The 26,511-nt window shown below is 48.2% G+C and overlaps 1 protein-coding gene across 2 annotated transcripts in view; it reads right to left on the minus strand.

Moving 5' to 3' along the window:
• The window catches only part of traf3ip2a (TRAF3 interacting protein 2a), a 96,878-nt gene extending 70,757 nt beyond the window's left edge, over window positions 1-26,121 (minus strand). Inside the window, exon 1 of one of the 2 annotated variants that reach the window (XM_068027384.1) lies at window positions 25,764-26,121. In XM_068027384.1, the coding sequence (XP_067883485.1) occupies window positions 25,764-25,770 (7 nt within the window). In that variant the 5' untranslated portion in view covers window positions 25,771-26,121. The remainder of the gene's footprint in view (window positions 1-25,763) is intronic. The other variant, XM_068027388.1, reaches the window with a different exon arrangement.
• Window positions 26,122-26,511: the final 390 nt, after the last annotated feature.

The following is a 26,511-nucleotide window of genomic DNA, read 5'->3' on the forward strand; positions in this document are numbered from 1 at the left end:
CCACTCTGCTTGTTATATCCACAAAGATAGGTGCCCTGAACTGAGTGCTCACAAGCGGAGTGGTGAGGATGCCTCAAGAGGAGGAACCCTTAAAAGACCCGCTGATTTTTAATGTGACTGTTACAGGCCTGATAAAGGTCATCAGCCATCCCTTTGGGCTTTCAAAAGCCTTTGGGCCAATTGTAATTATTGATTCATGTTAAGCCGTCTGGTGACATCGCAAGCAGATGTGAATGTTTGACTAACCATCCGGCTGTAACACAAAATACTGGAAATCTGAAATAAAAATAGAAAATGTTGGAAATACTCAACAGGTCTGGCAGCATCTGTGGAGAGAGAATCAAAGTTAATGTTTCAGGTCATCGACCTGGGGCGTTAATTCTCTCTCTACAGATGCTGTCTAACTATTCTGTTGTAACAGTCTTCAGAAAGAAGTTGAGGCCAAAACATTGTATATTTTCAAGAAGGAGTTAGAAATAGCTCTTGGGTCTAAAGGGATCAAGCGGAAACAGGCTACTGAGTTGGATGATCAGCCATGATCATAATGAATGGCGGAGCAAGCTCGAAGGGCTGAATGGCCTACTCCTGTTCCTATTTTCTATGTTTTTATTAGAAGCTCCCCCTGATCCCTTGCTCCAATCATAGGCTGACGTGCTTTGCCCGATACTCCATGAAAGAAGGTATATCACGGTGATCAGGAGACAGCATTGTACATTTGACAGCACCTGCCAAGATGTCACCAACCATGTCTGCAGGCTTTGGAAAAGTTTATCCGGGAACAGCCATGGCAACCTGCCTTCTCAGGTTCTTGGTAGGCAGGAAGGCAAGTGCTGAGCTCTTCATCTAGGACAAGGACACCTGCAGTAGCCTTGCACGTCCGCATGGACAGTAAGAGTCACCACCTGTGGCCAGAGGCTTGGCTCCAGCCAGGTCACAGTGATGATCAGTCCGCTAGTGCTGTGGAGTGACAGCAAGGTCAGCTATGTCGCAGTGATGCTGTGCAGCACCACCTGGATTTTCGTAGCTATCAAGGAGCAGGCTGGATGCTTTGCTACACCATTACCAGTTTACAGTCTCCTGCCTACAGCATGGCGTCCCTTTCCCTTCATATTAGCCCGACGCTACTTAATCCCCTGCCGACCCCATCAGTCTTGACAAAGGCTGCTGATGGGTTGAGTTTCTTCTAAAGAGCTTCCAGCAACTTTTTGGAAGTTTTGGTCCCCTACCTGTGATGCTCCCCTTTAATTGCCTCCCCCTCTAAACTTGACAACCAAACAATTTTCCTCTCCTGCTACTGGCATCATCCAGAGCCCCATCAGAGTTGTGAATAACTCTGCAAATCAGTTCCGAGAAGATAATCGAGTGCTTTGTCACCTGAGATTCAGGCGGTAATGAAAGCAGTGCAAAGCAAATTAGAACTGACTTGCACCCCCAAGCTTTGCAACCTGGACTGCACCATGTATCATTCTGCTGCTACGCCGGTTTCAGCTAAATTGCCCCCTAGGGACCTCCTTTCGACACATTCGCAACCCACCAGATTTTCCTGGTGTGGGTTCAGCCACCACCAAAAAGGGAATCAGCAATCGGCCCCCACCCACTTTCCCTCTCATTATTTACCTGAGGCTGCTGCCGATGCTATCAGGCAGCTCACCCAGATTATTTAGATGAAGCTTGATTCTGGCATTGGACATTGTGAGTTGAAGCTGCCCCGCTGTCCGTGTGCTCAAAACAGGGCACTCACCTATTTCTGTTCCCCGTCCACTCGCAACCACCCTGCAATGCCGTGTCCCTAATACAATGGTCCTCCGCCACCTGGTGGCAAAAGCAAGGCACTGAATGGAGAGCTCAGATAAACAGTTTTACGCCAATGAGAAAAAAAGTTTGCATTTATGCAGCGCCTTTCACGACTGCCAGACACTCCTAAGCACTTTACAACCAATGAAGTACTTCTGACCATTGTACAATATGGTCAGGTAGGAAACACAGCAGCCATTTTTGCACCCAGCAAGCTCCACAAACAGCAATGTGATAATGATCAGATAATCTGTTTCTGTGACATTGATTGGGGGAAAGTTATTAACCAGGACACCAGGGATAACTCACCACTCACCGGCTCTTCTCCTAAGTAGCACTGCAGGATCTCTTTCATCCGCCTGTGAAGGTGGACAGGGTTTAACATCTCATCCACAAGATGGCACCTCCATTAGTACAGCACTGCCTCAGTCCTGCACTGGAGTACAGTCCTTGATTTTTATGCTCAAGTCCCGGAGTGCGATTTTACCCATAACCTTCTGACTAACAGGTGAGAGTGCTACCAACTGAGCCACAGGTCAAAAGCCTACTGTACTGGCTATTCACAAGCAGTATCCCATCCAAGGGATACCAGGCCTGACTCTGTATAAGTGCTAAGACCAGACATTTCACAGATGGATATGGTCATAGGTCAATGGGAAAGAGTTGCACCCACGAATGGTCTGGAGCGACATTACCACCAGAATTTCCTGTCTCAGCTCATTTGCATATCCCTTTGGAGTAGTGATTCGCATAAAACCTTGTACATTGGGATGATCTGCTGGAAATTAAACTGTCAATTTTGGCTGAAGACTGCAGCAGTAATCTGGGGGAGCAGCAGGTTAGTGAAGAGACCATTCGTCGCTCAGTCAGTTGACCCTCAGCGAAGCTCACTGTGCCTTTTATAACTGTTTTGGTGCCACTTTTCAGAAATGCCTAGCACAGGACCAGCAGGTAGAGGCAGCCAAACTAGGGACAAGGGCATGGTACACAGGCAGAGAAGTCAATGCCACAATTTCATATGAGTGAGGATGGGTGACTGCGTGGTTCAGCGATACCTCCCTTCTCACTCTCCACCAGGCTGCGTGGGCAAGACGGTTGGTCCTTTTCCCCAGCGATGGTAAGTAGAGGCCCTCCCGCCTGACCAAGCAGGCCTGGATGGAGATTGCAGAGGAGGTAAGCTGCTGTGGGGTCACCCGCCGAGACTGGGTCCAGTGCCGCAAGAGGATGAATGATATCCTTCGCACGGCAAAAGTAAGTGGCACTATTCTTTGCAGACCCATCTGACCTGGGTTTGCCCACAGAGTGGGGCACATGGGTGTCACTGCCATGTCAAACACAGGGTGGCTGGGCAGGGAGGATTGATGCCACATGGGTGGCTGCAGGTGTGAAAGAATCCACCCTCATTAGCACCCCAGAGCATGGCACAGGCTGAGTCCGTCTGACACACTAACTGTCACTCACCTTTTGTTGCAGCGCCCCTGTTGTGCAAAGCATCATGTTGTTGTATGACAATATTTTACATCTGCATCCTTGTTCTTCCAGGTTAAGAGGCCGCACAATGCGAGGGAGTCTTCCAGGACTGGCGGAGGGGTGCCGGACATCAAACTGCTGTCCCAGGCTGAAGAAGAGGCCCTCGAACTACATGGTGGTCAGGGAGCATGTACCATTTCAGAAGTAGAGCTTGGGTTCCCGGGTGAACATACATCTCTTTGACAAATGCTGTCATATTAGTGATATATACACCAGTGAACCTAAAACTGTGCTCTTCACATTGTATCCGGCAGGGCGATGCTCCAAAGTGGCATCGGAGTCCCCAGAGAGTCCCGGCAACCTCTGAGGAGGAGACAATCTCACAGGATGCAGCGTCGCATGACACTCCCGCACCTTCCACCGGCGCAGAGACACTCACTCACCTCGGTGGGATGCGTTCGGCTTTGAAGTCTGGGTCACAAGCTGGTGAGAGCACCACACATGCACCCGAGCAGCTGGCTGAGGCTGAGACAGCCAAGGCCTCTGACAGTCGGAGGACTGTGGGTGGCCAGGCCCATGCGGAGCCCCAGGTTGATGATGATCCTCTGGCGTCGACAGCACAGGACACACTGGAGTTGCAGGGAGAGGTAAGGCAACATCTGGCGGAGATGCCACAGGCCATGCGTAGGCATGAGCAGACGATGGGGGAGTCCATCCAGGCCATGACAGCTGCCATGTCCCAGGCAAATGAGCGCATGGCTTCCTCCATGGAGAGGATGGCAATGCTCATGGAGAGCCACATTCCACAGATGAGCGCTGACCTGCAAACCATCGCCTCGGCCATGAGCTAGATGCAGCAGTGGCTAAGCGAGAGAAGGACCAGGGGCCTGGAGAATGTCTCTGCTCCTGGACCTCAGGAGAGCAGCGAGGTTCCCACGAGCCTTGAGAGAGAGGAGGAGAGTCAGCTGTCCATACATGGGGGGCTCCTCTCAGGGCGCTTCCAAGGTGGACACTGGCCCCTCAGCCGCTCTGCCGGTGAGTGCAGCTCCAGTCGCCGCGACATCTGAGGAGAGCCCTGCACTGGTGGCAGCCGGGGCCCTCCAGGCCTCGTGCACCCGGAAGACGACCGCCCAAGTCATCCAAAGCCAAAGGGCATCCTGATCATCATCCTGCCTCCAGTCAAGCTGCTAGTGCAGAGGTTGCACCGTGAAGGAGCACCTGAAAATGGCTAAAAAAGACACCATGACACATATGGGTTAACACGGGTGAAATGTACATGTATTGATTACTTCTCATTCAATGTGTTTTTCTAACAGGTGTATCCTTTTTACTATGTGAATGACACATGCCAGCATGTGATGACGATGTCTCCTCCCGGGACATCATTGCCCTGGAGCAATGCATGGAAAAACATCATCGCCATGCCAGTGTGCCTGATGAATGCACTGCACGGGTGCAGTCACATGGGTAATGGCTCATCTGTTGCCAGTAATAGTGGTGACACAGATGCAGGAGACTGCCTACCGGATGCAGCACGGTGATGTGTGACATGGGAAGACATATTCTGCTCCTCAGGGATAGTGGAAGTGCTCAGCAATAAGGCATTGCCGAGCATCCCTGGCTCTGTGCTCACCCTGTCTGCGATGCCTCAGTGATCTTCCTCCTCCCATGCACCTATACTGCTTCACCTCCTTTGTGTCCTCATCGTCGGAGATCTCCTGCTCCTGTCTCACATCATCCTGCAAGGCCTCCCCCCCTCTATATTGCAAAGTTGTACAGAGCACAGCATACAGCAACGATGCATGCTACCCTTTCTGGTGAGTACTGTAGGGCCCCACCCGATCTGTCCAGGCAGGGGAAGCACATCTTTAGCATTCTGATGGCCTGCTCGATGGTAGCTCGTGTCGAGCCACGGCAGGCGTTGTATCTCTCCACTGCATCACTGGTGGGATTTCTCACCGGTGTCAGGAGCCATGTCTGCAAGGGGTAGCCCTTGTCCCCAAGAATCCACCCCTGCATCGGAGTCAATGCAGTGAACAGCAATGGCACCTGGGACTGGCCCAGGATGAATGAGTAATGGCAGCTGCCTGGAAAGCAGGCACACACTTGCATGAAGCACTTCCTGCGGTCACAGACAAGCTGCATGTTGAGTGAGTAGAAACCCTTTCTATTCAGGAACGCGGCTGGTTGTCTGACTGGAAACTTGATGGCCACATGCGTGCAGTCAGTGACCCCGTGCAACTGTGGGAATCCCACGATGGCCCCAAATCTGACGGCCCTTTGGGCCTGACTCACAGGGTCTGTCCCGAAGCGCACATAGTCATCGGCCTGCCTGTACAAGGCATTGGTGACCTCCTGATACAGCTGTGCACTGCTGACTGTGAAATGTCATACAGATCGCCGGTGAATCCCTGGAATGATACGGAGGTGCAGAAGTTAAAAGCCACAGTGACTTTGAGGGTCAGAGGAATCGGGTGTCCAGCAAACCCCCATCAGCTGTAGCTCATCATTCAGCAGTGCACAGAGATGTCTTACTGCCTCTCTGGACATCCGCAGTCGCCTCTGACACTGGCGCTCTGACATCTGCAGGTATGTCATGCGGGGCCTGTCGAGCCCCTGTCTTCTCTGACATCGAATGTGTCTTGGTGGCTGCTGCTGCTCCTTTCCATGAGCTTCCACGTGGGCTGTGCCTGCCTGTTGGTTCGGCCTCCGGCAGATATGGCTCCTCACAGCACTTGGATCAAGAGAGACAGGATGGACCAGCCCCAGCTGAACGCTGCAGGTGAACTTTCAGTAGGTCGATGGCACCTATCAGGGCAGAGAGTGATGTAAGTTGGTGCTTCAGCTGTGTTCCATCATCACCCAAATGGCATGGTATGACATTGCCCGTCTTAGCTTTGCGTAAGAGCAGGGCAGCATGAGCACGGTCATGTTACTGACATTGTGAGGATGCAACCATCGGCCACATGACCTTCGCCCCTATACCATTTTTGGCCCCTACCCCACACAGGAGGGGTCATGGAGTGCTATTGCTCCCCCTCCCACTAACAACATTGGCCAATTGTACGGTCAGCCCCCTTCACTGCACCCCCCCCCCCCCCCCCGCCAAACGTCAGCAGGCGCAGAGTGACCCCTTTTAGGGTAGGAGGGCACAGGGTTCCTCCCTTCTTTCATGCAGAGTTATGTCCCAGTCACTGCAGACCCGCACCCACCTTCGCCTGCTCTGAGGATTGACACTTTGTTGCCGCCTGCTTTTCTCGGACGTGACAGTGAAGGCACGAGTGCCACACGTCCGAATGAAGATCTCAACCCGCTGCCTGAATCACTGCGGCCTGCATATTAATGAACGATAAGTGCCCATCAGCATATTGTAATGCGGGTCCTGTCGTCAAGCGGCAGGGGGGCTGACACGATCGGGACTGGCCCTGCTGGCGTCGAGGTCGGTGGTGGGCCTCATCTGGATCAATCTTCATTCCCCCAGCCCCACTCCCCACCGTTCCTGACATCAGGGCCCCTATAAAATCCAACCCACTGTATCACATCAACTTGCATCACTCCCTGTGATGATGTATACTAAACTATTTACATATTCAGTAGTATGTTAATCAGTGTTAAAGCAATATCATAACACTCTCTGTTTCCTGTCACTCAGCCAACTTCATATCCATGCTGCACTGTCCCTTTTGTTCCATGATCTTCAAGTTGGAAGTCAAGTTATTCCATGATCTTCAACTTGCAGTTGATTATGTAGCACTTTATCAAATACCTTTTGGAAGTCCATATACACCATATCAACTGCATAACCCTCACCAACCCTCGCTCTGGCCTCATCAAAAAACTCAATCAAACTAGTTAAACACAATTTGCCCTTTTTTTCTTAATTAATCCACACTTGTCCAAGTGACAATTAATTTTGTCCTGGATTATCATTTCTAAAAGCTTTCCCACCACCAAGGTTAAACTGACTGGCCTGTAGTTGCTGGATTTATCCTTACACCCTTCTTTGAACTTGGATGTAACATTTGCAATTCTCCAGTCCTCTGGCACCACCTCGAAGGAGGATTGGTAGATTATGGCCAGTGCCTCAACAATTTACACCCTTACTTCCCTGAGCATCCTCAGATGCATCCCATCCAGCCTTGGTGACTTATCAACTTTAAGCACAGTTAGCCTTTCTAACATATCTCTATCAATTTGTAGCCCAGTAGGAATAACAAAATATGCCAAATTTATCTGTAAACTGGACTAGGTGCACACATACATACACACTTTTTCATATCTCCTGAAGACTGTTCTCCAAGCTGTTGTCAGTAATGACGCCAGGCCTCTCTCTGCACCTTTTGTCAGTAATCTTCATGACACAAATACAAAAACATCAGGTAGTTCCTGGCCGACATTCTTCTCTCAACTCACTATCACCAAAAATAGACTAATTAGCCATTCACCTCGGTGCTATTTGTGAGATCTTGCTGTGCACAAATGGTAGCCATGTTTGCCACTATTAGAAGAATGACTGCAATTCACCGTCGCCTGTAGTGAAAATTCCTTCTTTAGTACTGGACACCTCTTTGAAGGTTCTTTTCTTTCATCCTTCTATGCCAGCTTCTATTCCACAGGTTGAAAGGTGAGAAAGACTGCTGGGAGGTAAGGATAGACTCACAGAGGCAAGGTGTCCAATATTCTGTTCCTGGCCCTTGTGCAGAAGTTTGCAAATTTAACATCCCGATGTTCTTGCAGGAAGGAGACACCAAGGTTGGAACTGCGACTTGCCCCTAGCCGATTCCCTAACTTCAAACATTACTACCGGGATCCTGGATATCATTCCCCAAGGAGATCTCCCCATGAAACCTTTCTCTCGGGATGGAAGTCAGTGCCACCCTGCTCAGTACTCTGCACATTTTTCTGTTCAGAGTCCCTTAGATATGACCTGGAGAAATCCAAGACAGCATTGCTAACTTGGAAATGTGGCAGGAGGCCTTTTGAGAATGTTCCGAGCCCTTTCTTATCTTTACTTCAAATTCATTCTCAGGATGTGGGCATTGCTGACAAGGCCAGAATTTATTGCTCATCCTTAGTTGCCCTTGATACAATGCTTGCTTGACCATTTCAGTGAGTGGTTATGAGTCAACTGTGTTGATGTGGGTCCAGAGTCACATATAGGCCAGACCAGGTAAAGACAGCAAGTTTCCTTCTCTAAAACACATTAGTGAACCAGTTGAGTTGTTGTGACTACCCAATTCTGTTGCAACAATCTTCATTATCACTTTTACTGACACGAACTTCTACTTTCCAGATGTTTTAAACTGAATTCAAATTCACAAACCGTCATAGATGGGATCTGAACTCACATCCTCTGGATTATTAACCCATTAACACAACCACTACACCACAGAACCTGAGCTCTATAACAGAGCACTGACCTTCCTGAGAATCTCAGCACATGTGGTTTCAACAGGTTTCATGAGAACTGCTGGCTGACGTTTAGGAGCCCCCTACAAATAACGAACGACTGCCTTTATTTGTCGTTTCTATCAGACCACAACCGAAGAATTCAAACTCACAGGAGCCGCAACAAAATCAACTGACTGATGGCTGAACAGAAACAGAACATGCACTGAAAATAGCTGCTGTTGAGGTTTGGGTTTGTGCCAGGAGAGGGCTATGCTTAGTGTACTGTAGAGACACTGTCTGAGAAGGGGGGGGATACATGAATAGTCAGAGTCTAACCACCTTTCCAGGAAAAAGAAAAGTGGTCACTGTATCAGAGAGCAGACAAACAAATCGCACAGGTCACAGTGTACATTTCACCCCTGAGCAGCATCCTTCTCATCTTCTCTTGATTGAGTGCCAGTAACAGGGAATATGAAGTGTTTCCAGAGAAATGTCCAAATTTCCTCCACATCATCCATTTTTCTCCTTATATACCACAGGACTCAAAATGTATCAGGAAAAGCACGGAAACAAAAAGGATTCTTTCAACATTTCACTAACTTTGACAACTGATTTAATTGCTAAGACATTAAGGGCTGAATTTTATTGCCTCGGCACACTTTGATGTCAGTGGCGTAGCCACGTGCATCGGCCGCCACTGAGCCCCCGCGATATTTCACACGGGGGCATATTTAAATGGAGGGGGTGGAGTGGCCACCCCTGATGACGTAGAGGGGGTGGTCGTGTCGTCCCAACAACGGCGTTCGGCGCCACTGCGCAGACACTGGTGACATTTTTAAAGGGCTTCAAGCCCTAAGAAGACATTTGAATTTTTAAAGCAACTGTATTTTATATTGGCCTTCAAAAACTAAATGAAAGATGGAGGCCCTCACTCACACCCCGCAATGCATTTTTACTTGGCCCATATGCCGAACATCAATTTTCTTCCCATCCCGAACTTCCCGCCACCCACCCCCACAACCTCGTCACATTTGCCCTTCAACCCTTTCCCACCATTCCCACAGCCAATAAAAAACGATTTGCCCGCTTCTCCTCCCACCCTGATAAGTTCACTCCTCCCCACTTCCCACCAGTATCTCGCCTCGGAACTCCATTCGGAGCTTCTCTGCAACTTCCTCACAGCTCACACTCCCACCCAGCTTTGCATCGTCTGCAAACTTGGATATATTACATTTAATTCCCTCACCTATATCATTAATATATATTGTGAATAGTTGGGGTCCTAGCACTGATCCCTGTGGTACCTCACTAGTCACTGCCTGCCACTCGGAAAAAGACCCATTTATTCCTACTCTTTGTTTCCTGTCTGGCAAACAGTTCTCTATCCATGTCAGTACCTTACCCCAATCCCATGTGCTTTAATTTTACACGCTAATTTCTTATGTGGGACCTTATCTAAAAGCCCAAATACACCACATCCATTGGTTCTCCCTTATCTATTCTACTAGTTACATCCTCAAAAATTCTAGATTTGTCAAGCATGAATTCACTTTCGTCAATCCATGCTGACTCTGTCTGATTCTACCACTGTTCTCCAAGTGCTCTGCTATAAAATCTTTGATAATGGACTCTAGAATTTTCCCCGCTACCGACGTCTGGCTGACTGGTCTATAATTCCCTGCTTGTCTCTACCTCCCTTTTTAAATAGATTGCTGCATCCCATTTTACAACTGACCAAAGCAGTATTTAAACTCATGATCTCTGGGATTCTAGTCCTGTACTGTAACCACTATGCTCCCCAAGACTCGGATCACCCAGGTGAAGTGCCATGCAATGTATAACATGTGGCATTATCTTCAACTCAGAGTCGTTCATTTCTCAGTGTGCAGTCTCTCTTGTATTTGCTAACTTTGGAAATGTGGCAAGAGGCCTTTTGAGAATGTTCCGAGCCCTTTCTTACCTTTATTTTAAATTCATTCTCAGGATGTGGGCATTGCTGACAAGGCCAGCATTTATTGCACATCCTACATATTCCCACATAAATGGTTATTACACAAGTTAACATCTCATGGGGTTGGGGGCAATATATTAGCATAGACAGAGGATTGGTTAAAGGACAGAAAACAGAGAGTAGGGATAAATGGGGCATTTTCAAGTTGGTAGGCTGTAACCAGTGGGGTGCACAAGGATTGGAGCCTTAGTTATTTATTATATATATTAATGACTTAGCTGAAGGAACTGAGAGTAATGTATCCAAAGTTTTCTGATGATACAAAGCGAGGAGGAAATGTAAGCTGTGAGGAGGGCATAAAGAGGCTGCAAAGGAAATAGAGTGGGCCTATACTCTGAAGAGTTTAGAAGAGTGAGAAGTGATCTCATTGGGGCTTGACGGGGTAAACATTCAGAGGCTGTTTCCCCAGGCTGGAGTGTCTTGAACTAGGGGTCAGAGTCTCAGGATAAGGCGACAATCATTTAGCACTGCAATGAGGAGAAATTTCTTCATGCAGAGGGTTGTAAATCTTTGGAATTCTCTACCCCAGAGGGTTGTGGATGCTCCATCATTGAGTACATTCAAGGCTGAGGTAGATAGATTTCTGCACTTTAGGGAAATTAAGGGATATATCGGGATCGGGCAGGAAAGTGAAACTGAGGTCCAAGATCAGCCTGATCTAATGAATGGTGAAGCAGGCTCGAGGGGTTGAATGGCCTATTCTTCTTCCTGTTTCCTATGTTCTTAAGTGCCACTTTGAGAGTGGATGAAGAGTGTAAAAGTTGTGAATTTGGTGAGAGTGGGAATTCTCTGGTAAGTAGTGGGTGAGTACTTCTCAAACTCAAATTTAGTTTAATATTATGGATTTAACTTAGAACTGTAAAAACTGTTAACAGAAACTGCCTGAAAGCAACAGTTAACTGCAAGCGATTGCTGAATAGGTGCTAGTTTTCTGTGAGCAGGAAACTGAATGAAGAATTTGGCTGTGACTCATAAAGATGTTGAAAAGTAAACAGTATCTGTTGGCGCACAGAGTGGTCATAAACTAGCTTTAAATGAGTTATGTACTTAGATTCCCAAATCTCTCTACTCCTCGACAGTACTTAATTTCTCACTGTTCATAAAGGCTGCATTTACTGACAACACAACCACCAGGTGGCGTAGTACTAGCACATGCGCAAAGGCAGCCTCTTCCACTGAAACGCCACTGTCTGCGACGTTCAGGCAGCTGCCAGGATTAAAGATGGCGCTGCTCAATTTATCACAGAAAAACAACTTCAACCCAAAAATCCCCTCTAACAGTCCCTTCTGCGCCTGTCTTCTCACTGCTGGCTCCCTGCTACCTTCTCTTAAGCACTCGCTACAGGCTCCCCGCTCCCCACCCATCAAAGAACAAAGAACAGTACAGCACAGGAACAGGCCATTCGGCCCTCCAAGCCTGCGCCGATCTTGATGCCTGCCTAAACTAAAACCTTCTGCACTTCTGGGGCCCATATCCCTCTATTCCCTTCCTATTCATGTATTTGTCAAGGTGTCTCTTAAACGTCGCTATCGTATCTGCTTCCACCACCTCCCCTGGCAGCAAGTTCCAGGCACTCACCACCCTCTGTGTAAAAAACTTACCTCGCACATCCCCTCTAAACTTTGCCCCTCGCACCTTAAACCTATGTCCCCCAGTAACTGACTCTTCCACCCTGGGAAAAAACTTCTGACTATCCACTCTGTCCATGCCGCTCATAATTTTGTAAACCTCTATCATGTCGCTCTTGCACCTCCGTCGTTCCAGTGAAAACAATCAGAGTTTATCCAACCTCTCCTCATAGCTAATGCCCTCCAGACCAGGCAACATCCTGGTAAACCTCCTCTGTACCCTCTCCAAAGCCTCCACGTCCTTCTGGTACTGTGGCGACCAGAATTGCACGCAATATTCTAAGTGTGGCCTAACTAAGGTTCTGTACAGCTGCAACATGACTTGCCAATTTTTATACTCTATGCCCCGACCGATGAAGGCAAGCGTGCCGTATGCCTTCTTGACTACCTTATCCACCTGCGTTGCCACTTTCAGTGACCTGTGGACCTGTACGCCCAGACATCTCTGCCTGTCAATACTCCGAAGGGTTCTGCCATTTACTGTATACCTCCCACCTGCATTAGACCTTCCAAAATGCATTACCTCACATTTGTCCGGATTAAACTCCATCTGCCATTTCTCCGCCCAAGTCTCCAACTGATCTATATCCTGCTGTATCCTCTGACAATCCTCATCATTATCCGCATCTCCACCAACCTTTGTGTCATCGACAAACTTACTAATCAGACCAGCTACATTTTCCTCCAAATCATTTATATATACTACAAACAGCAAAGGTCCCAGCACTGATCCCTGTGGAACACCACTAGTCACATCCCTCCATTCAGAAAAACACCCATCCACTGATACCCTCTGTCTTCTATGACCGAGCCAGTTCTGTATCCATCTTGCCAGCTCACTTCTGATCCCGTGTGACTTCACCTTTTGTATCAGTCTGCCATGCAGGACCTTGTCAAAGGCTTTACTGAAGTCCATATAGATAACATCCACTGCCCTTCCTTCATCAATCATCTTTGTCACTTCCTCAAAAAACTCAATCAAATTAGTGAGACATGACCTCCCCTTCACAAAACCATGCTGTCTCTCGCTAATAAGTTTGTTTGTTTCCAAATGGGAGTAAATCCTGTCCCGAATAATCCTCTCTAATAGTTTCCCTGCCACTGACGTAAGGCTCACCGGCCTATAATTTCCTGCATTATCCTTGCTACCCTTCATAAACAAAGGAACAACATTGGCTATTCTCCAGTCCTCTGGGATCTCACCTGTAGCCAATGAGGATGCAAAGATTTCTGTCAAGGCCCCAGCAATTTCTTCCCTTGCCTCCCTCAGTATTCTAGGGTAGATCCCATCAGGCCCTGGGGACTTATCTACCTTAATGCTTTGCAAGGCACCCAACACCTCCTCCTTTTTGATAATGAGATGACTGAGACTATCTGCACTCCCTTCCCGAGGCTCATCATCCACCAAGTCCTTCTCTTTGGTGAATACAGGCACTAGCTCCAGGCCAGGCCACTTCCCTCCTCTCGGCCACTCCCACCTTTGATTGTTCCCCGCGCGCTGCCCCGAAGAAGCAAGGTGGGCTGTGAGGGGTGACAGGGCAACGTAGAAGCGAACGGCCAAGAGGAGGGAAGTGGTGCGGCCTAGTGCCAGCGGCTGAAGGAGGGGGTGGGAAGCGGGGAACAACCGGTCGAGGGGAGTGGGGGGGAGCAGTGACAAGGTCTGGAGCGAGCGGCTGAGGGGGGGAAGCGGCCGGTGGGGAGAAAGGTTGAGGCCTGGAGCTGAGGGGGAGAGCAGCCAGTGGCGCGGGAGAAAGTAGCTGAGTGGAGAGAAGCAGGCGGGGGGAGCAAGTAATGGGGATCGAGCCTCAAAGTGTCTCATTCAGCTGCTCGATTACACAATGACGTTTTCCCGCGCATGTGCCAATTAGTCCTGGCAAGAAGTAGGCTGCGCATGTGCAGCATCTCACTGAGAGCAGGAGATCGTTTGCGCATGTGTGCAGCTTGGAGCGCTCTGATGATGTCGGCAGGCCGCTGAGTTGTCAGGAGTCACTTTGGTTCATAAAATACTCTTAATGATCTTTCTTAGGTGTTAGCTGTGGCTCAGTTGCACAGTGGGGTGGCCCAGTGGTTAGCACCGCAGCCTCACAGCTCCAGGGACCCGGGTTCGATTCTGGGTACTGCCTGTGCGGAGTTTGCAAGTTCTCCCTGTGACTGCGTGGGTTTTCTCCGGGTACTCCGGTTTCCTCCCACAGCCAAAGACTTGTAGGTTGATAGGTAAATTGCCCCTAGTGTAGGTAGGTGGTAGGAGAATGGTGGGGATGTGTTAGGGAATATGGGATTAATATAGGATTAGTATAAATGTGTGGTTGTTGGTCAGCACAGACTCAGTGGGCTGAAGGGCCTGTTTCAGTGCTGTATCTCTCTATGCAGTTGATGGCTTTCTCGCCTCTGAAGCAGAAGGTTGTGGGTTCAGGTCCCACTCCAGGGCTTAAGCACAAAAATCAAGGCTGTCGTGACAGTGCAGTACTGAGAGAGTGCTGCACTGTTGGAGGTGCTGGCTTTTGGATGGGGCGTTAAACTGTGGCCCTTAGGTGGATATAAAAGATCCCATAGCAATATTTTGAAGAAGAGCAGGGGAGTTATCCCCAGTATTGTGGCCAATATTTATGCCTCAATCAACATCACAAAAACAGATTATCCAGTCATTATCACATTGTTGTTTGTGGGAGCTTGCTGTGCACAAATTAGCTGCTGTTTTTCCTACATTGCAGCAGTGACTTCCCTTCAAAAGTACTTCATTGGCAGTAAAGTGACTTGAGATGTCCGTTGGTCATGAAAGGCGCTATATAAATGCATTTCTTTCTTTCAAAGCTGCTGACCTCACACTTCCCCACATGGAAATCCATTTGCCCACTCATTGAGTTTTTCTATGTCCCTCTGTAACTTCCTTCTCCCAATGCATTACTTACGGTCTCTCCTAATTTAGTGTCATCATATTAATGTCGTGGTCACAGAGAATGATCATAAATGGAGTGCATCATAAACAGAATGTAAAATTTGGGAATTTGGTGAGAGTAGGAACTCAGTGGAGAGTGGAAATGAGGTGCTGTTTTTTGCCTCTAATAAGATTGTGTAGGCTGAGGCAGTAAGTATTTAAAATTTTGTCCAGTGTTTCAGTACTTAATGCAAGTTAATGTGTAAAAAGAAACTTAAACTTAAAAAGTAGATGTAAATAATCTAGACTAAGTTATGGTGGAGCAGGTTGTGTGTCTGGATTGCAGTATGTGGGAGTATGTGAACTGTGAAGCTATCCTGAACGAACACATCTGCAGTAGATGTCTCTATCTCAAATCTCTGGCTCACAATCTTTGAGCTGGAGTGCGAGTTGGAGACACATAAGGAGGGAGAGCAGTATCGGACAGTTTGCTTCACACCTTGATCACATCTCGTAGAGAGGTGCAGGATCAGCATGGGACTGGTGTGACCGATCGTGTACAGAGTACGGGGAACTCAGGTGAAATAGAGAACGAGGATCTGCAGAAACTGGCACAATGTATTGGCTACCCCTGAGGATAAGGATGAAGACTGTCAGAAAGATACTTGGATATGTATTTGAAGTGCTGTAACCCACAAGGTTATGGATCAAGAGTTGCAAAGTGGGATTAAGCTGGATAGCTCTTTTTCAGCTGACATGGACACAATGGACTGAATGGCCTCTTTCGGTACCATAAAGATCTATGATTCTGTGAAGGACAGCCAGAATGATGACCATGATACCTTGGAGCAGGAGGCTGTCTAAAGGCAGGAGGAGGAGAGGGTGTAATGTGTTAATAGTTGGGGGACAGACAGCATCCTTTGTAAGCAAGATTGAGAGTCTCACAATGAACCCTCTTCCACAAATGGCAACTGATGCTAGATCAATTGTTAATTATAAATCTGTGATTGATAGATTTTTGTTAACCAAAAGGTATTAAGATGTAAAGGTGGCTATATGACGTTAGGTCCCAGATCAGGCAAGATCTCATTGAATAGAAGAACAGACCCAAGGAGCTAAATGGCCCATGAACCCATCTAAGTATCCTCTTGGATCTCACCAAAGTTATCATGTGAGAGTTTGGCCAGTAAATGTGGGATCACAGCCCAGCTCAGCCTGGTCCAACCCAGCTCAGTTCAGCCAAGCCCAGCCCAGTGCAGCCCGGTCCAGCCCAGTGCAGCCCAGCCCAGCGCAACCTGGTCCATCCCAGCTCAACCGAGCCAAGCCCGACCCAGTTCAACTCAGCCCAGCATCAGGCAAACCCCCCACCTGCCAAGATTGAGGCACACATGATTTCGCCACATGAACATTAAAACTTAAAATTGCAAGCTGCTGACTGGAAAGACATTTCCATAGTAACCGACAGTGTTGAAACAAGGGACAAAGGGCCATGCCCTGACTCATTCAACCAACAATGAACTTTTGATTACCAGACGCTGAAGATGGGGGGAGCTAGCATTCCAGAGACTGCTGAGATACAATCCACCAATCTCGCAGGAGAGACTGTTCCATATAAGGAGCTAGTCACATGACTAACCTGCTGGGCAACCTGGGAGTTTTTTTGAATTTGATCTCCCAACAAAGGATTCTGAATCGACAAAGCCGTGTGCTCATAGAGTAAAGATCTCTCCTGGAACTGAAGCAAGAATTACAGCCTCTGCTGTCTGCCTGCTTCCATCTCCTTCCCACGGAACTGAATCTTGTGAAAACACGCAAAACTCACGTGAACAAGATTTTAAGATGACTACTGGGCCCCAACGAAACGCAAGACCATATCTTCAATCAAGGATTACAGCGAGCCCGAGAAACAATAACAAGATATTGCCTCAAACTGTACTACTTATCTTTTCTGTCCCTATTTGCATGTGTGCATCGCGTGTGCATGCTAGCGTGGGCGCGGCGTATATCCATAGGCATTAACCGTATTAGAGTTTAAGTTTAAGGTTTAATAAATTTCATCTTTCTTCTTTAAACCTCATAAAGCCTGTGTGAATTGGTTTCTTTGTCTTATAATTGGAAAATTGTGAACAAAGATTCATGAAAAGGGGAGCTCAAAACATAGTGTGTTTAAAATTAAACCCTGTTACACTAAGACCAGGTGAAGATAGTAACAAACCCCTAGACACCTTTCATACCTGGTCGTAATACCAGCCAAGCCTGGTTCAGCCTAGCCAAGCAAAGGGCAGTCCGGTTCAACCCAGCTCAGCCCAATCAAGTCCAGCCTGGCCCGGTTTAGCCCAGTTCAACACAGTCAAGCCCAGTCCAGCCTGGTCCAGCCCAGCCAAGCCCAATGCAGCCTGGCCCAACCCAGTTCAGCCCGGCCAAGCCCAGCTGGCCCACTTCAGCCCAGCCAAGCCCAGTGCAGCCTGGTCCAACCCAGCCCAGCTCATCCCAGCCCAGCCAAGCGCTGTCCAGTTCAGCCCAGCCAAGCCCAGTCCAGCTCTGTGCAACAAAGCCAATTCTGTCTTCGCCTTATGTACACACACTTTCTGGCTGAGTACCACAGAACCTAATTAATTTATTCAGAAAACTGTTATAATCAATTCTTTTATTTCTATTTATAGCTTAGCATTTTGTCACCTATTTTTGTACACCTGTTGCAAACCTGCCTTTTCACCATCATGTGTGTGGATTGAATTTGCTGCACTTTCAAAATCCCAAAAATCTAACCTTTAGCCCTCTGTTCGCTACAACATTTCTGCAGCGACGGATTTGCTCAACTGCACCCTCACCTCACCTTTGATCCCCCGGTCCCCAATAAAACCATTACTCTCTCTCACCCTGGCTGTTCTCCCTGGTACGGCCCTCATCTCCGTTCCCTTAAGTTGAAGGGATGCAGACTTGAAAGGATATGGTGGACAACTGGTTTAGTCTTTCACCATCATATCTGGCTGGTCCACTAAAGCAATATCAGGTCCTGCTAAAACTGTTCACTATTTCAGGATCATCCTCCACCCTCACCTCAAACAATAAGTGCAAGGAGATCACGGACCTCTTTGTCACTCAGATTGAGACCATCCAATCAGCTGCACCTTCCCTACCACTAGCCCACCTGGCCAAACGTCCTCTAATGGTGCTCATTGCCCTAGCCCTGAACTCACATCTTTCCCTAATTTCTCTCCTATCTCCCCTCATGCTCTCTCTGGGCTCATCTTGTCCATAAGACCCACCTCCTGTTCCCTCACCCAACTTCTCTTCTTGGTCCGCATGTTAGCCAATATTGTTAATGGTTCTCTCTTCAGGTGTTATCCCTCTCACCTGTAAATCTGCCGTCATCACCCCTCTCCTCAAAAAAACTAACCTTTGACCCCACAGTCCTGGTAAACCGCCACCCTATCTCCAACCTCCCTTTCCTCTCCAAAGTCCCTGAATGCGTTGTCTCCTCCCAAATCCATTCCCATCTTTCCCAGAACTCCATGTTTGAATCCCTCCTCTGCCACAGTACCAAGACAGCTTAGTCACAAGTGACTGTGACAAAGGTAACCTTTCCCTCCTCTTCCTTCTCGACCTGTCAGCAGCCTTTACCAATGTTGACCACACCATCCTCCTCCAACATCTCTCCACCATCACCTAGCTAGGTGAGACTGCTTCAATCTGGTTCTATTCTTATCTATCCAATCGTAGCCAGATTCTCTTCTCATTCCAGCACTGTTACCTCTGGTGTCCCCCAAGGATCTATCATTGAACCCCTCCTATTTCTCACCTACATGCTGCCCCTCGGCGACATCATCTGAAAGCACAGCACTAGTTTTCACATGTATGCTGATGACAGCTCTACCTCACCACCACTTCTCTCTATTCCTTTACTGTTGCTAGTTATCAAACTGCTTATCCGACATCCAATACTGGATGATCAGAAATTTCCTCCAATTAAATATTGGGAAGACCGAAGTCATTGTTTTTGGTCCACGCTCCAAACTCTGTTCCCTATCTACTGACTCCATTCCTCTCCCTGGCAACTGTCTGAGACTAAACCAGACTTGTTTGCAACTTTAGTGTCATAATTGACTCCGGAATGGGCTTCCAACCACCCATTATGCCATCATTAAAACCACCTATTTTCACCAGCGAAACATCACCTGAGTATTGACAGGCAGAGAGATCTGGGCGTACAGGTCCACAGGTCACTGAAAGTGGCAACGCAGGTGGATAAGGTAGTCAAGAAGGCATACGGCACGCTTGCCTTCATCGGTCGGGGCATAGAGTATAAAAATTGGCAAGTCATGTTGCAGCTGTACAGAACTTTAGTTAGGCCACACTTAAAATATTGCGTGCAATTCTGGTCGCCACACTACCAGAAGGACGTGGAGGCTTTGGAGAGGGTACAGAAGAGGGTTACCAGGATGTTGCCTGGTCTGGAGGGCATTAGCTATGAGGAGAGGTTGGATAAACTCGGATTGTTTTCACTGGAACGACGGAGGTGGAGGGGCGACATGATAGAGGTTTACAAAGTTATGAGCGGCATGGACAGAGTGGAAGCTTTTTCCCAGGGTGGAAGAGTCAGTTACTAGGGGACATAGGTTTAAGGTGAGAGGGCAAAGTTTAGAGGGGATGTGCGAGTCAAGTTCTTTACACAGAGGGTGGTAAGTGCCTGGAACTTGCTGCTGGGGGAGGTGGTGGAAGCAGGTACGATAGCGACGTTTAAGAGACATCTTGACAAATACATGAATAGGATGGGAATAGAGGGATACGGTCCCCGGAAGTGCAGAATGTTTTAGTTTAGACAGGCATCAAGATCGGCGCAGGCTTGGAGGGCCGAATGGCCTGTTCCTGTGCTGTACTGTTCTTTGTTCTTTGACTTCACCCCTGTCTCAGCTCATCTGCTGCTGAAACCCTCATTCATGCCTTTGTTCCTCTTGAATTAACTATTCCAACACACTCCTGGCTGGTCTCCCACATTGTACCCTCTATAAACTTGAAGTCATCCAAATCTCTGCTGCCCATGTCTTAACTCGGTGCCCCTATCACCCCCACTGCTCGCTGACCTACACTGGCTCCTGGTCAAGCAATGCCTTGATTTAAAATTCTTATCCTAGTTTTCAAATCCCTCCATGGTCTCACCCCTCCCTATCTCTAATCTCCTCCAGCCCCACAACTCTCTGAGATATCTGTGCTTCTCTAATTCTGGCCTCTTGAGCATCCCTGATTTTAATTGCTCCACCATTGGTGACAGTGCCCTTAGCTGCAGAGGCCCTAAGCTCTGGAATTCCCTCCCTATATCCCTCTGCCTCTCTCCCTCACTTTCCTCCTTAAAACCTGCCCCTTTGACCAAGCTTTTGGTCATCTGACCTAATATCTCCTTACGTGGCTCGATGTGATATTTTGATTTATAATGCTCCTGTGAAGCGAGGTGGAATGTTTTAAAGGCGCTATACCTTCTTCTTCCTTGGCCTCCTTGTCTCCAGAGACAATGGGTAAGCGCCTGGAGGTGGTTAGTGGTTTGTGGAGCAGCACCTGGAGTGGCTATAAAGGCCAATTCTAGAGTGACAGACCCTTCCACAGGTGCTGCAGATAAAATTGGTTGTCGGGGCTGTTACACAGTTGGCTCTCCCCTTGCGCTTCTGTCTTTTTTCCTGCCAACTGCCAAGTCTCTTCGACTCGCCACACTTTAGCCCCGCCTTTATGGCTGTTCACCAGCTCTGGCGAACGCTGGCAACTGACTCCCAGACTTGTGATCAATGTCACAGGACTTCACGTCGCGTTTGCAGACGGCTTTAAAGCGGAGACATGGATGGCCAGTGGGTCTGATACCAGTGGCGAGCTCGCTGTACAATGCGTCCTTGGGGATCCTGCCATCTTCCATGTGGCTCACATGGCCAAGCCATCTCAAGCACCGCAGGCTCAGTAGGGTGTACATGCTGGGGATGTTGGCCGCCTCGAGGACTTCTGTGTTGGAGATACGGTCCTGCCACCTGATGCCAAGGATTCTCTGGCGGCAGCGAAGATGGAATGAGTTGAGACGTCGCTGTTGGCTGACATATGTTGTCCAGGCCTCGCTGCTGCAGAGCAAGGTACTGAGGACATAGGCTCGAAACACTCGGACTTTTGTCATTGCGCCATTTTCCCGCACTCTCTTGGCAAGTCTGGACATAGCAGTGGAAGCCTTTCCTATGCACTTGTTGATTTCTGCATTGAGAGACAGGTTACTGGTGATAGTTGAGCCTAGGTAGGTGAACTCTTGAACCACTTCCAGAGCGTGGTCACTGATATTGATGGATGGAGCATTTCTGACGTCCTGTCTCATGATGTTCGTTTTCTTGAGGCTGATAGTTAGGCCAAATTCATTGCAGGCAGCCGCAATCCTGTCGATGAGTCTCTGCAGACACTCTTCTGTGTGGGATGTTAATGCAGCATCATCAGCAAAGAGGAGTTCCCTGATGAGGACTTTCCGTACTTTGGTCTTCGCTCTAAGACGGGCAAAGTTGAACAACCTGCCCCCTGATCTTGTGTGGAGGAAAATTCCTTCTTCTGAAGACTTGAACGCATGTGAGAGCAGCAGTGAGAAGAAGATCCCAAACAGTGTGGGTGCGAGAACACAGCCCTGTTTCATGCCACTCAGGATAGGAAAGGGGTCTGATGAGGCACCACCGCTATGCTGAATTGTGCCTTTCATATTATCATGGAATGAGGTGATGATACTTAGTAGCTTTGGTGGACATCCGATCTTTTCTAGTAGTCTGAAGAGACCATGTCTGCTGACAATGTCAAAGGCTTTGGTGAGATCTATTAAAGCAACGTAGAGGGGCATCTGTTGTTCACGGCATTTCTCTTGTGGCTGGCGAAGGGAGTACAGCACGTCAATGGTGGATCTCTCTGCTCGAAAGCCACACTGTGCCTCAGGGTAGACACGCTCAGCCAGCCGTTGAAGTCTGTTTAAAATGACTCGAGTGAAGACTTTCCCCACTCTGCTGAGCAGAGAGATTCCACGGTAGTTGTTGCAGTCACCGCGATCACTCTTGATCTTACAGAGGGTGATGATATTGACATCACGCATGTCCTGTGGTACTGCTCCCTCATCCCAGCACAGGCAAAGCAGTTCATGTAGTGCTGAGAGTATAGCAGGCTTGGCACTCTTTATTATTTCAGGGGTAATGCCGTTCTTTCCAGGGGCTTTTCCACTGGCTAGAGAATCAATGGCATCACTGAGTTCCGATTTTGTTGGCTGTTCATCCAGCTCATCCGTGACTGGCAGAGACTGGGCTGCATTGAGGGTGGTATCAGTGACAACATTTTCCCTGGAGTACAGTTCTAGGTAGTGCTCCACCCAGCAGTCCATTTTCTTGCGTTGGTCAGTGATCGTGTCCCCTGATTTAGACTTGAGGGGGGGGCGCAATCTTCCTGATGGTTGAACCAAAAGCTCTCTTAATACCATCATATAATCCTCTGATGTTTCCGGTGTCGGAGGCCAGCTGAATATGACTGCACAGGTGTTGCCAGTAGTCATTTGCACAGCGCCTGGCTGATCTTTGTGCAGCGCTTCTGGCTACTTTAACTGCTACCTTTGGCATGTTTCCAGCAGTTCCTGCAGCCATACCGGTGCCAAATGTTGTGCTCTGCACTTCTTTGGACCGCACCAGGAAGGCCGAGAGGGGGGTTTTGGCACTTGGGCACCTCACAACTTCCATACATTCCGCCCAGGCATGCGCCATGGAGAGGTCACTCCAAAGTCGCCTCACAGCGACCAAAACAACACGAAAGGCAGCAGTTACGGGTTATAAGTCCAGCTCAATTGGCATAGAGATTGGGTGTCACAGGTTGCCTTTGTCAGTGGGAGAGGTCATCACATCACACTGGACAGCTATCGCCCGCCTCAAACCGGGCAGGCCCCGGTCAGAAAGGTTCTGTCCCGCCACAGTCCACCTGCTTCAACGGGTGCTTGGAGCTCAGGGTCACTGCCCGACAAGTGGACTGTAACACCGCACCAAACGGCACGACCAAAAAAGGAAAGAAGGTACCAGTTTTGCAAGCTGGAACATCAGAACTATGTGTCCTGGCCTGTTGGAAGACCCTACACAAATCAACGATTCTCAGAAGACCGCCATCATTAACAACGAGCTCAGTCGACTCAATGTGAACATTGCAGCACTTCAGGAGACACGCCTCCCTGCGAGCGGATCTCTAAGAGATCAAGACTACACCTTCTTCTGGCAGGGTAGGGAACCTGAAGAACCAAGACAGCACGGAGTGGGCTTCGCCATCAGAAACTCTTTGCTCAGCATGATATAGGCACCTTCAAATGGCTCGGAACGCATACTGTCCATCCGACTGCTCACTGCCTCTGGTCCAGTACACTTACTCAGCATCTATGCTCCAACAGTCTGCTCCCCACCTGACGTTAAAGACCAGTTCTACGAGGAACTCCATAATATCACTAGTAGCATTCCTAATACCGAGCATTTGTACCTGCTGGGGGACTTTAACGCCAGGGTTGGGGCCAACCATGACTCATGGCCCTCCTGCCTTGGGCGCTATGGCATTGGAAGGATGAATGAGAATGGACAGGGACTGCTGGAGTTGTGTACCTATCATAACCTCTGCATCACCAACTCATTCGTTCATACTAAACCCCGTCACCAGGTTTCATGGAGGCACCCAAGATCACGTCGCTGGCACCAGCTGGACCTCATCGTCACAAGGCGAGCCTCTATAAACAGCGTCCAAATCACACACAGCTTCCACAGTGCGGACTGCGACACCGACCACTCCCTGGTGTGCAGCAAAGTTAGACTCAAACCAAAGAAGCTACATCACTCCAAGCAGAAGGGCCGCCCGCGCATCAACACTAACAGAATTTCTTATCCACAGCTGTTACATAAGTTTCTAAATTCACTTGAAAAAGCTCTTCAAAACACTCCTGCAGGGGATGCAGAGACCAGGTGGGCCCACATCAGAGACGCCATCTATGACTCAGCAATGACCACCTTTGGCAAACGTGAGAAGCAGAATGCAGACTGGTTTCAATCTCACTTTGAAGAGCTGGAACCTGTCATAGCCGCTAAGTGCATTGCTCTACGTTGGGGAGACCAAACGCAGACTGGGTGACTGCTTTGTGGAACACCTCCGCTCAGTCCGCAAGGACCCTGAGCTTCCGGTTGCTTGCCATTTCAACACTCCCCCCTCCTCTGATACTCACATCTCTATCCTGGGCTTGCTGCAGTGTTCCACTGAACATCAACGCAAGCTTGAGGAACAGCATCTCATTTTCCGATTAGACACACTACAGCCTGCCGGTCTGAACATTGAGTTCAGTAATTTCAGAGCATGACGGGCCCCCCATTTTACTTTTATTTTTTAGTTCTTTTTTCTTTTTTCTCTTACATTTTTAACAATTTTTTTTCTTTTGTTTATTTCATTTCATTGTAGTTTGTTCACTTTGCTTACCCACTGTTTTTTTTTCATGTTTGTACTTGCTGCTGTTCAATCTTCAGTTTGTTAACACCCTATCTGTACTAATGCTTTGTCTTTCAACACACCATTAACATATTGTTTGCCTTTGCTCCATGACCTCTTGGTCAGCTATGTGGCCTTGTCCAATCTACACCTCCTTTATTATCTCTTGCCCCATCCCGGCTCACTTGCTTTTAACCTTTGACATTTCTAATATTTGCTACTTCCGAAGAAGGGTCACTGACCTGAAACGTTAACTCTGCTTCTCTCTCCACAGATGCTGCCAGACCTGCTGAGTGATTCCAGAATTTCTTGTTTTTATTTAAGCGCATTGCACTGTTGAGCTACAAGAAAGTCCCCAGCGAGTTAACATCCGTAGCACTTGAAGGCGCTATATAAATATAAGTTACTGTTGTTTAATGTCAGCCAGGAAAAGAGCAACTGGTTCAGCAGGCTGGTCTTACACACATGATGCTGATGTATTGAGGGGAGACACTTCCTTCCCCTCCCCCAACCCCATCAACACAAACATGTCACCTCCTGGGAAAGGCAAAAACAAACAGTAAAAAATAAAAACTGAGGTTCTTTATAATGAATTCGCTCTACAGAATTCCTCTCTGGTTCCCTCAGGGGTAGCAACCAGTCCAGGAGATTACATTGATCCTGCCGACACTAACTCTTAACATTAATCCACTAGGTTAAAAAGTAGTTTTGTCCAATAAAATGTAGAGACCCTCCAAACACAGGGGCAAACATCGCCCCTCGATTCAAGACAATGAGCCGAAGTCACCACACGGTCCTGCCGTGTTTCCCCCACCAATGGGAAGAGACAAATGAGAAAGTTAAACAAACTCCACTTCACTCCCTATTAAAAGTGCGGAACATCCAGCCAGTCAGTCAATGTACTCGATTTGGTTTAAAAACGACACTTTTTAAAAATCTGATTCACCCTTTCCATCTTAAAACTCATTGCTGACATTCGGCGGGCCTGTTGGTGCGAATACACACTCGCAGCTGATAATAATGAAAGAACTCAGTAAAATATAATGGGGCAGAGTTTGACGCCACGTTACCAGAGCCGGAGTTGGGGGTTATTCTGTGTCCTACCTTGCATTGCAGTGACAGTGAAGAGGACGATGATCTATCTGCTCCGTTGACAACAGCAGGAAGCAGGAAGATCCCAGGGCGCACTAGGAAGGTGCCTCAACCCGCTCTATGCAAATCTCCCGGTCTGAAAAGCCCCAGGCACCAAAGCTGAGACGCGCTGAGAATTACTGGAAACCAGATCCTTATCAAATTACCTTCCGTTTCCTCATTCTGTGGATTTCGGGATGAGTCACATTAGTTATGTACGTGTCGGGAACATTTCAAAAACTTTCTGTTAAACTCTGCCCACCCACTTTCTCCATCTGCCCGGCCTTGGGAGCGGCAGAGGTTTTGCATGGAGCTGAGTGAAGCAAGACACACTCACTCACTCATACTCACTCACACTCACATACACTCAATCACTCACATACTCACACTCATACTCACTCACATCAATCACACACACTCACTCACTCATACTCAATCAATCACATACTCACACTCATACTCACTCAATCACACTCACACACTCACTCACTCATGCTCAATCAATCACACACACTCAATCACTCACATACTCACACTCATACCCACTCATCAATCACACTCATACTCACTCAATCACACTAACATCACACTCACATACTCACTCAATCACACTCACACACTCATACTCAATCACACACACTCATTCACTCATACTCACACTCATACTCACATCAATCACACTCATACTCACTCAATCACACTAACATCACACTCACATACT

This window comes from Heterodontus francisci, chromosome 3 (assembly GCF_036365525.1).
Source record: "Heterodontus francisci isolate sHetFra1 chromosome 3, sHetFra1.hap1, whole genome shotgun sequence".
NCBI classification, from domain to species: domain Eukaryota; kingdom Metazoa; phylum Chordata; class Chondrichthyes; order Heterodontiformes; family Heterodontidae; genus Heterodontus; species Heterodontus francisci.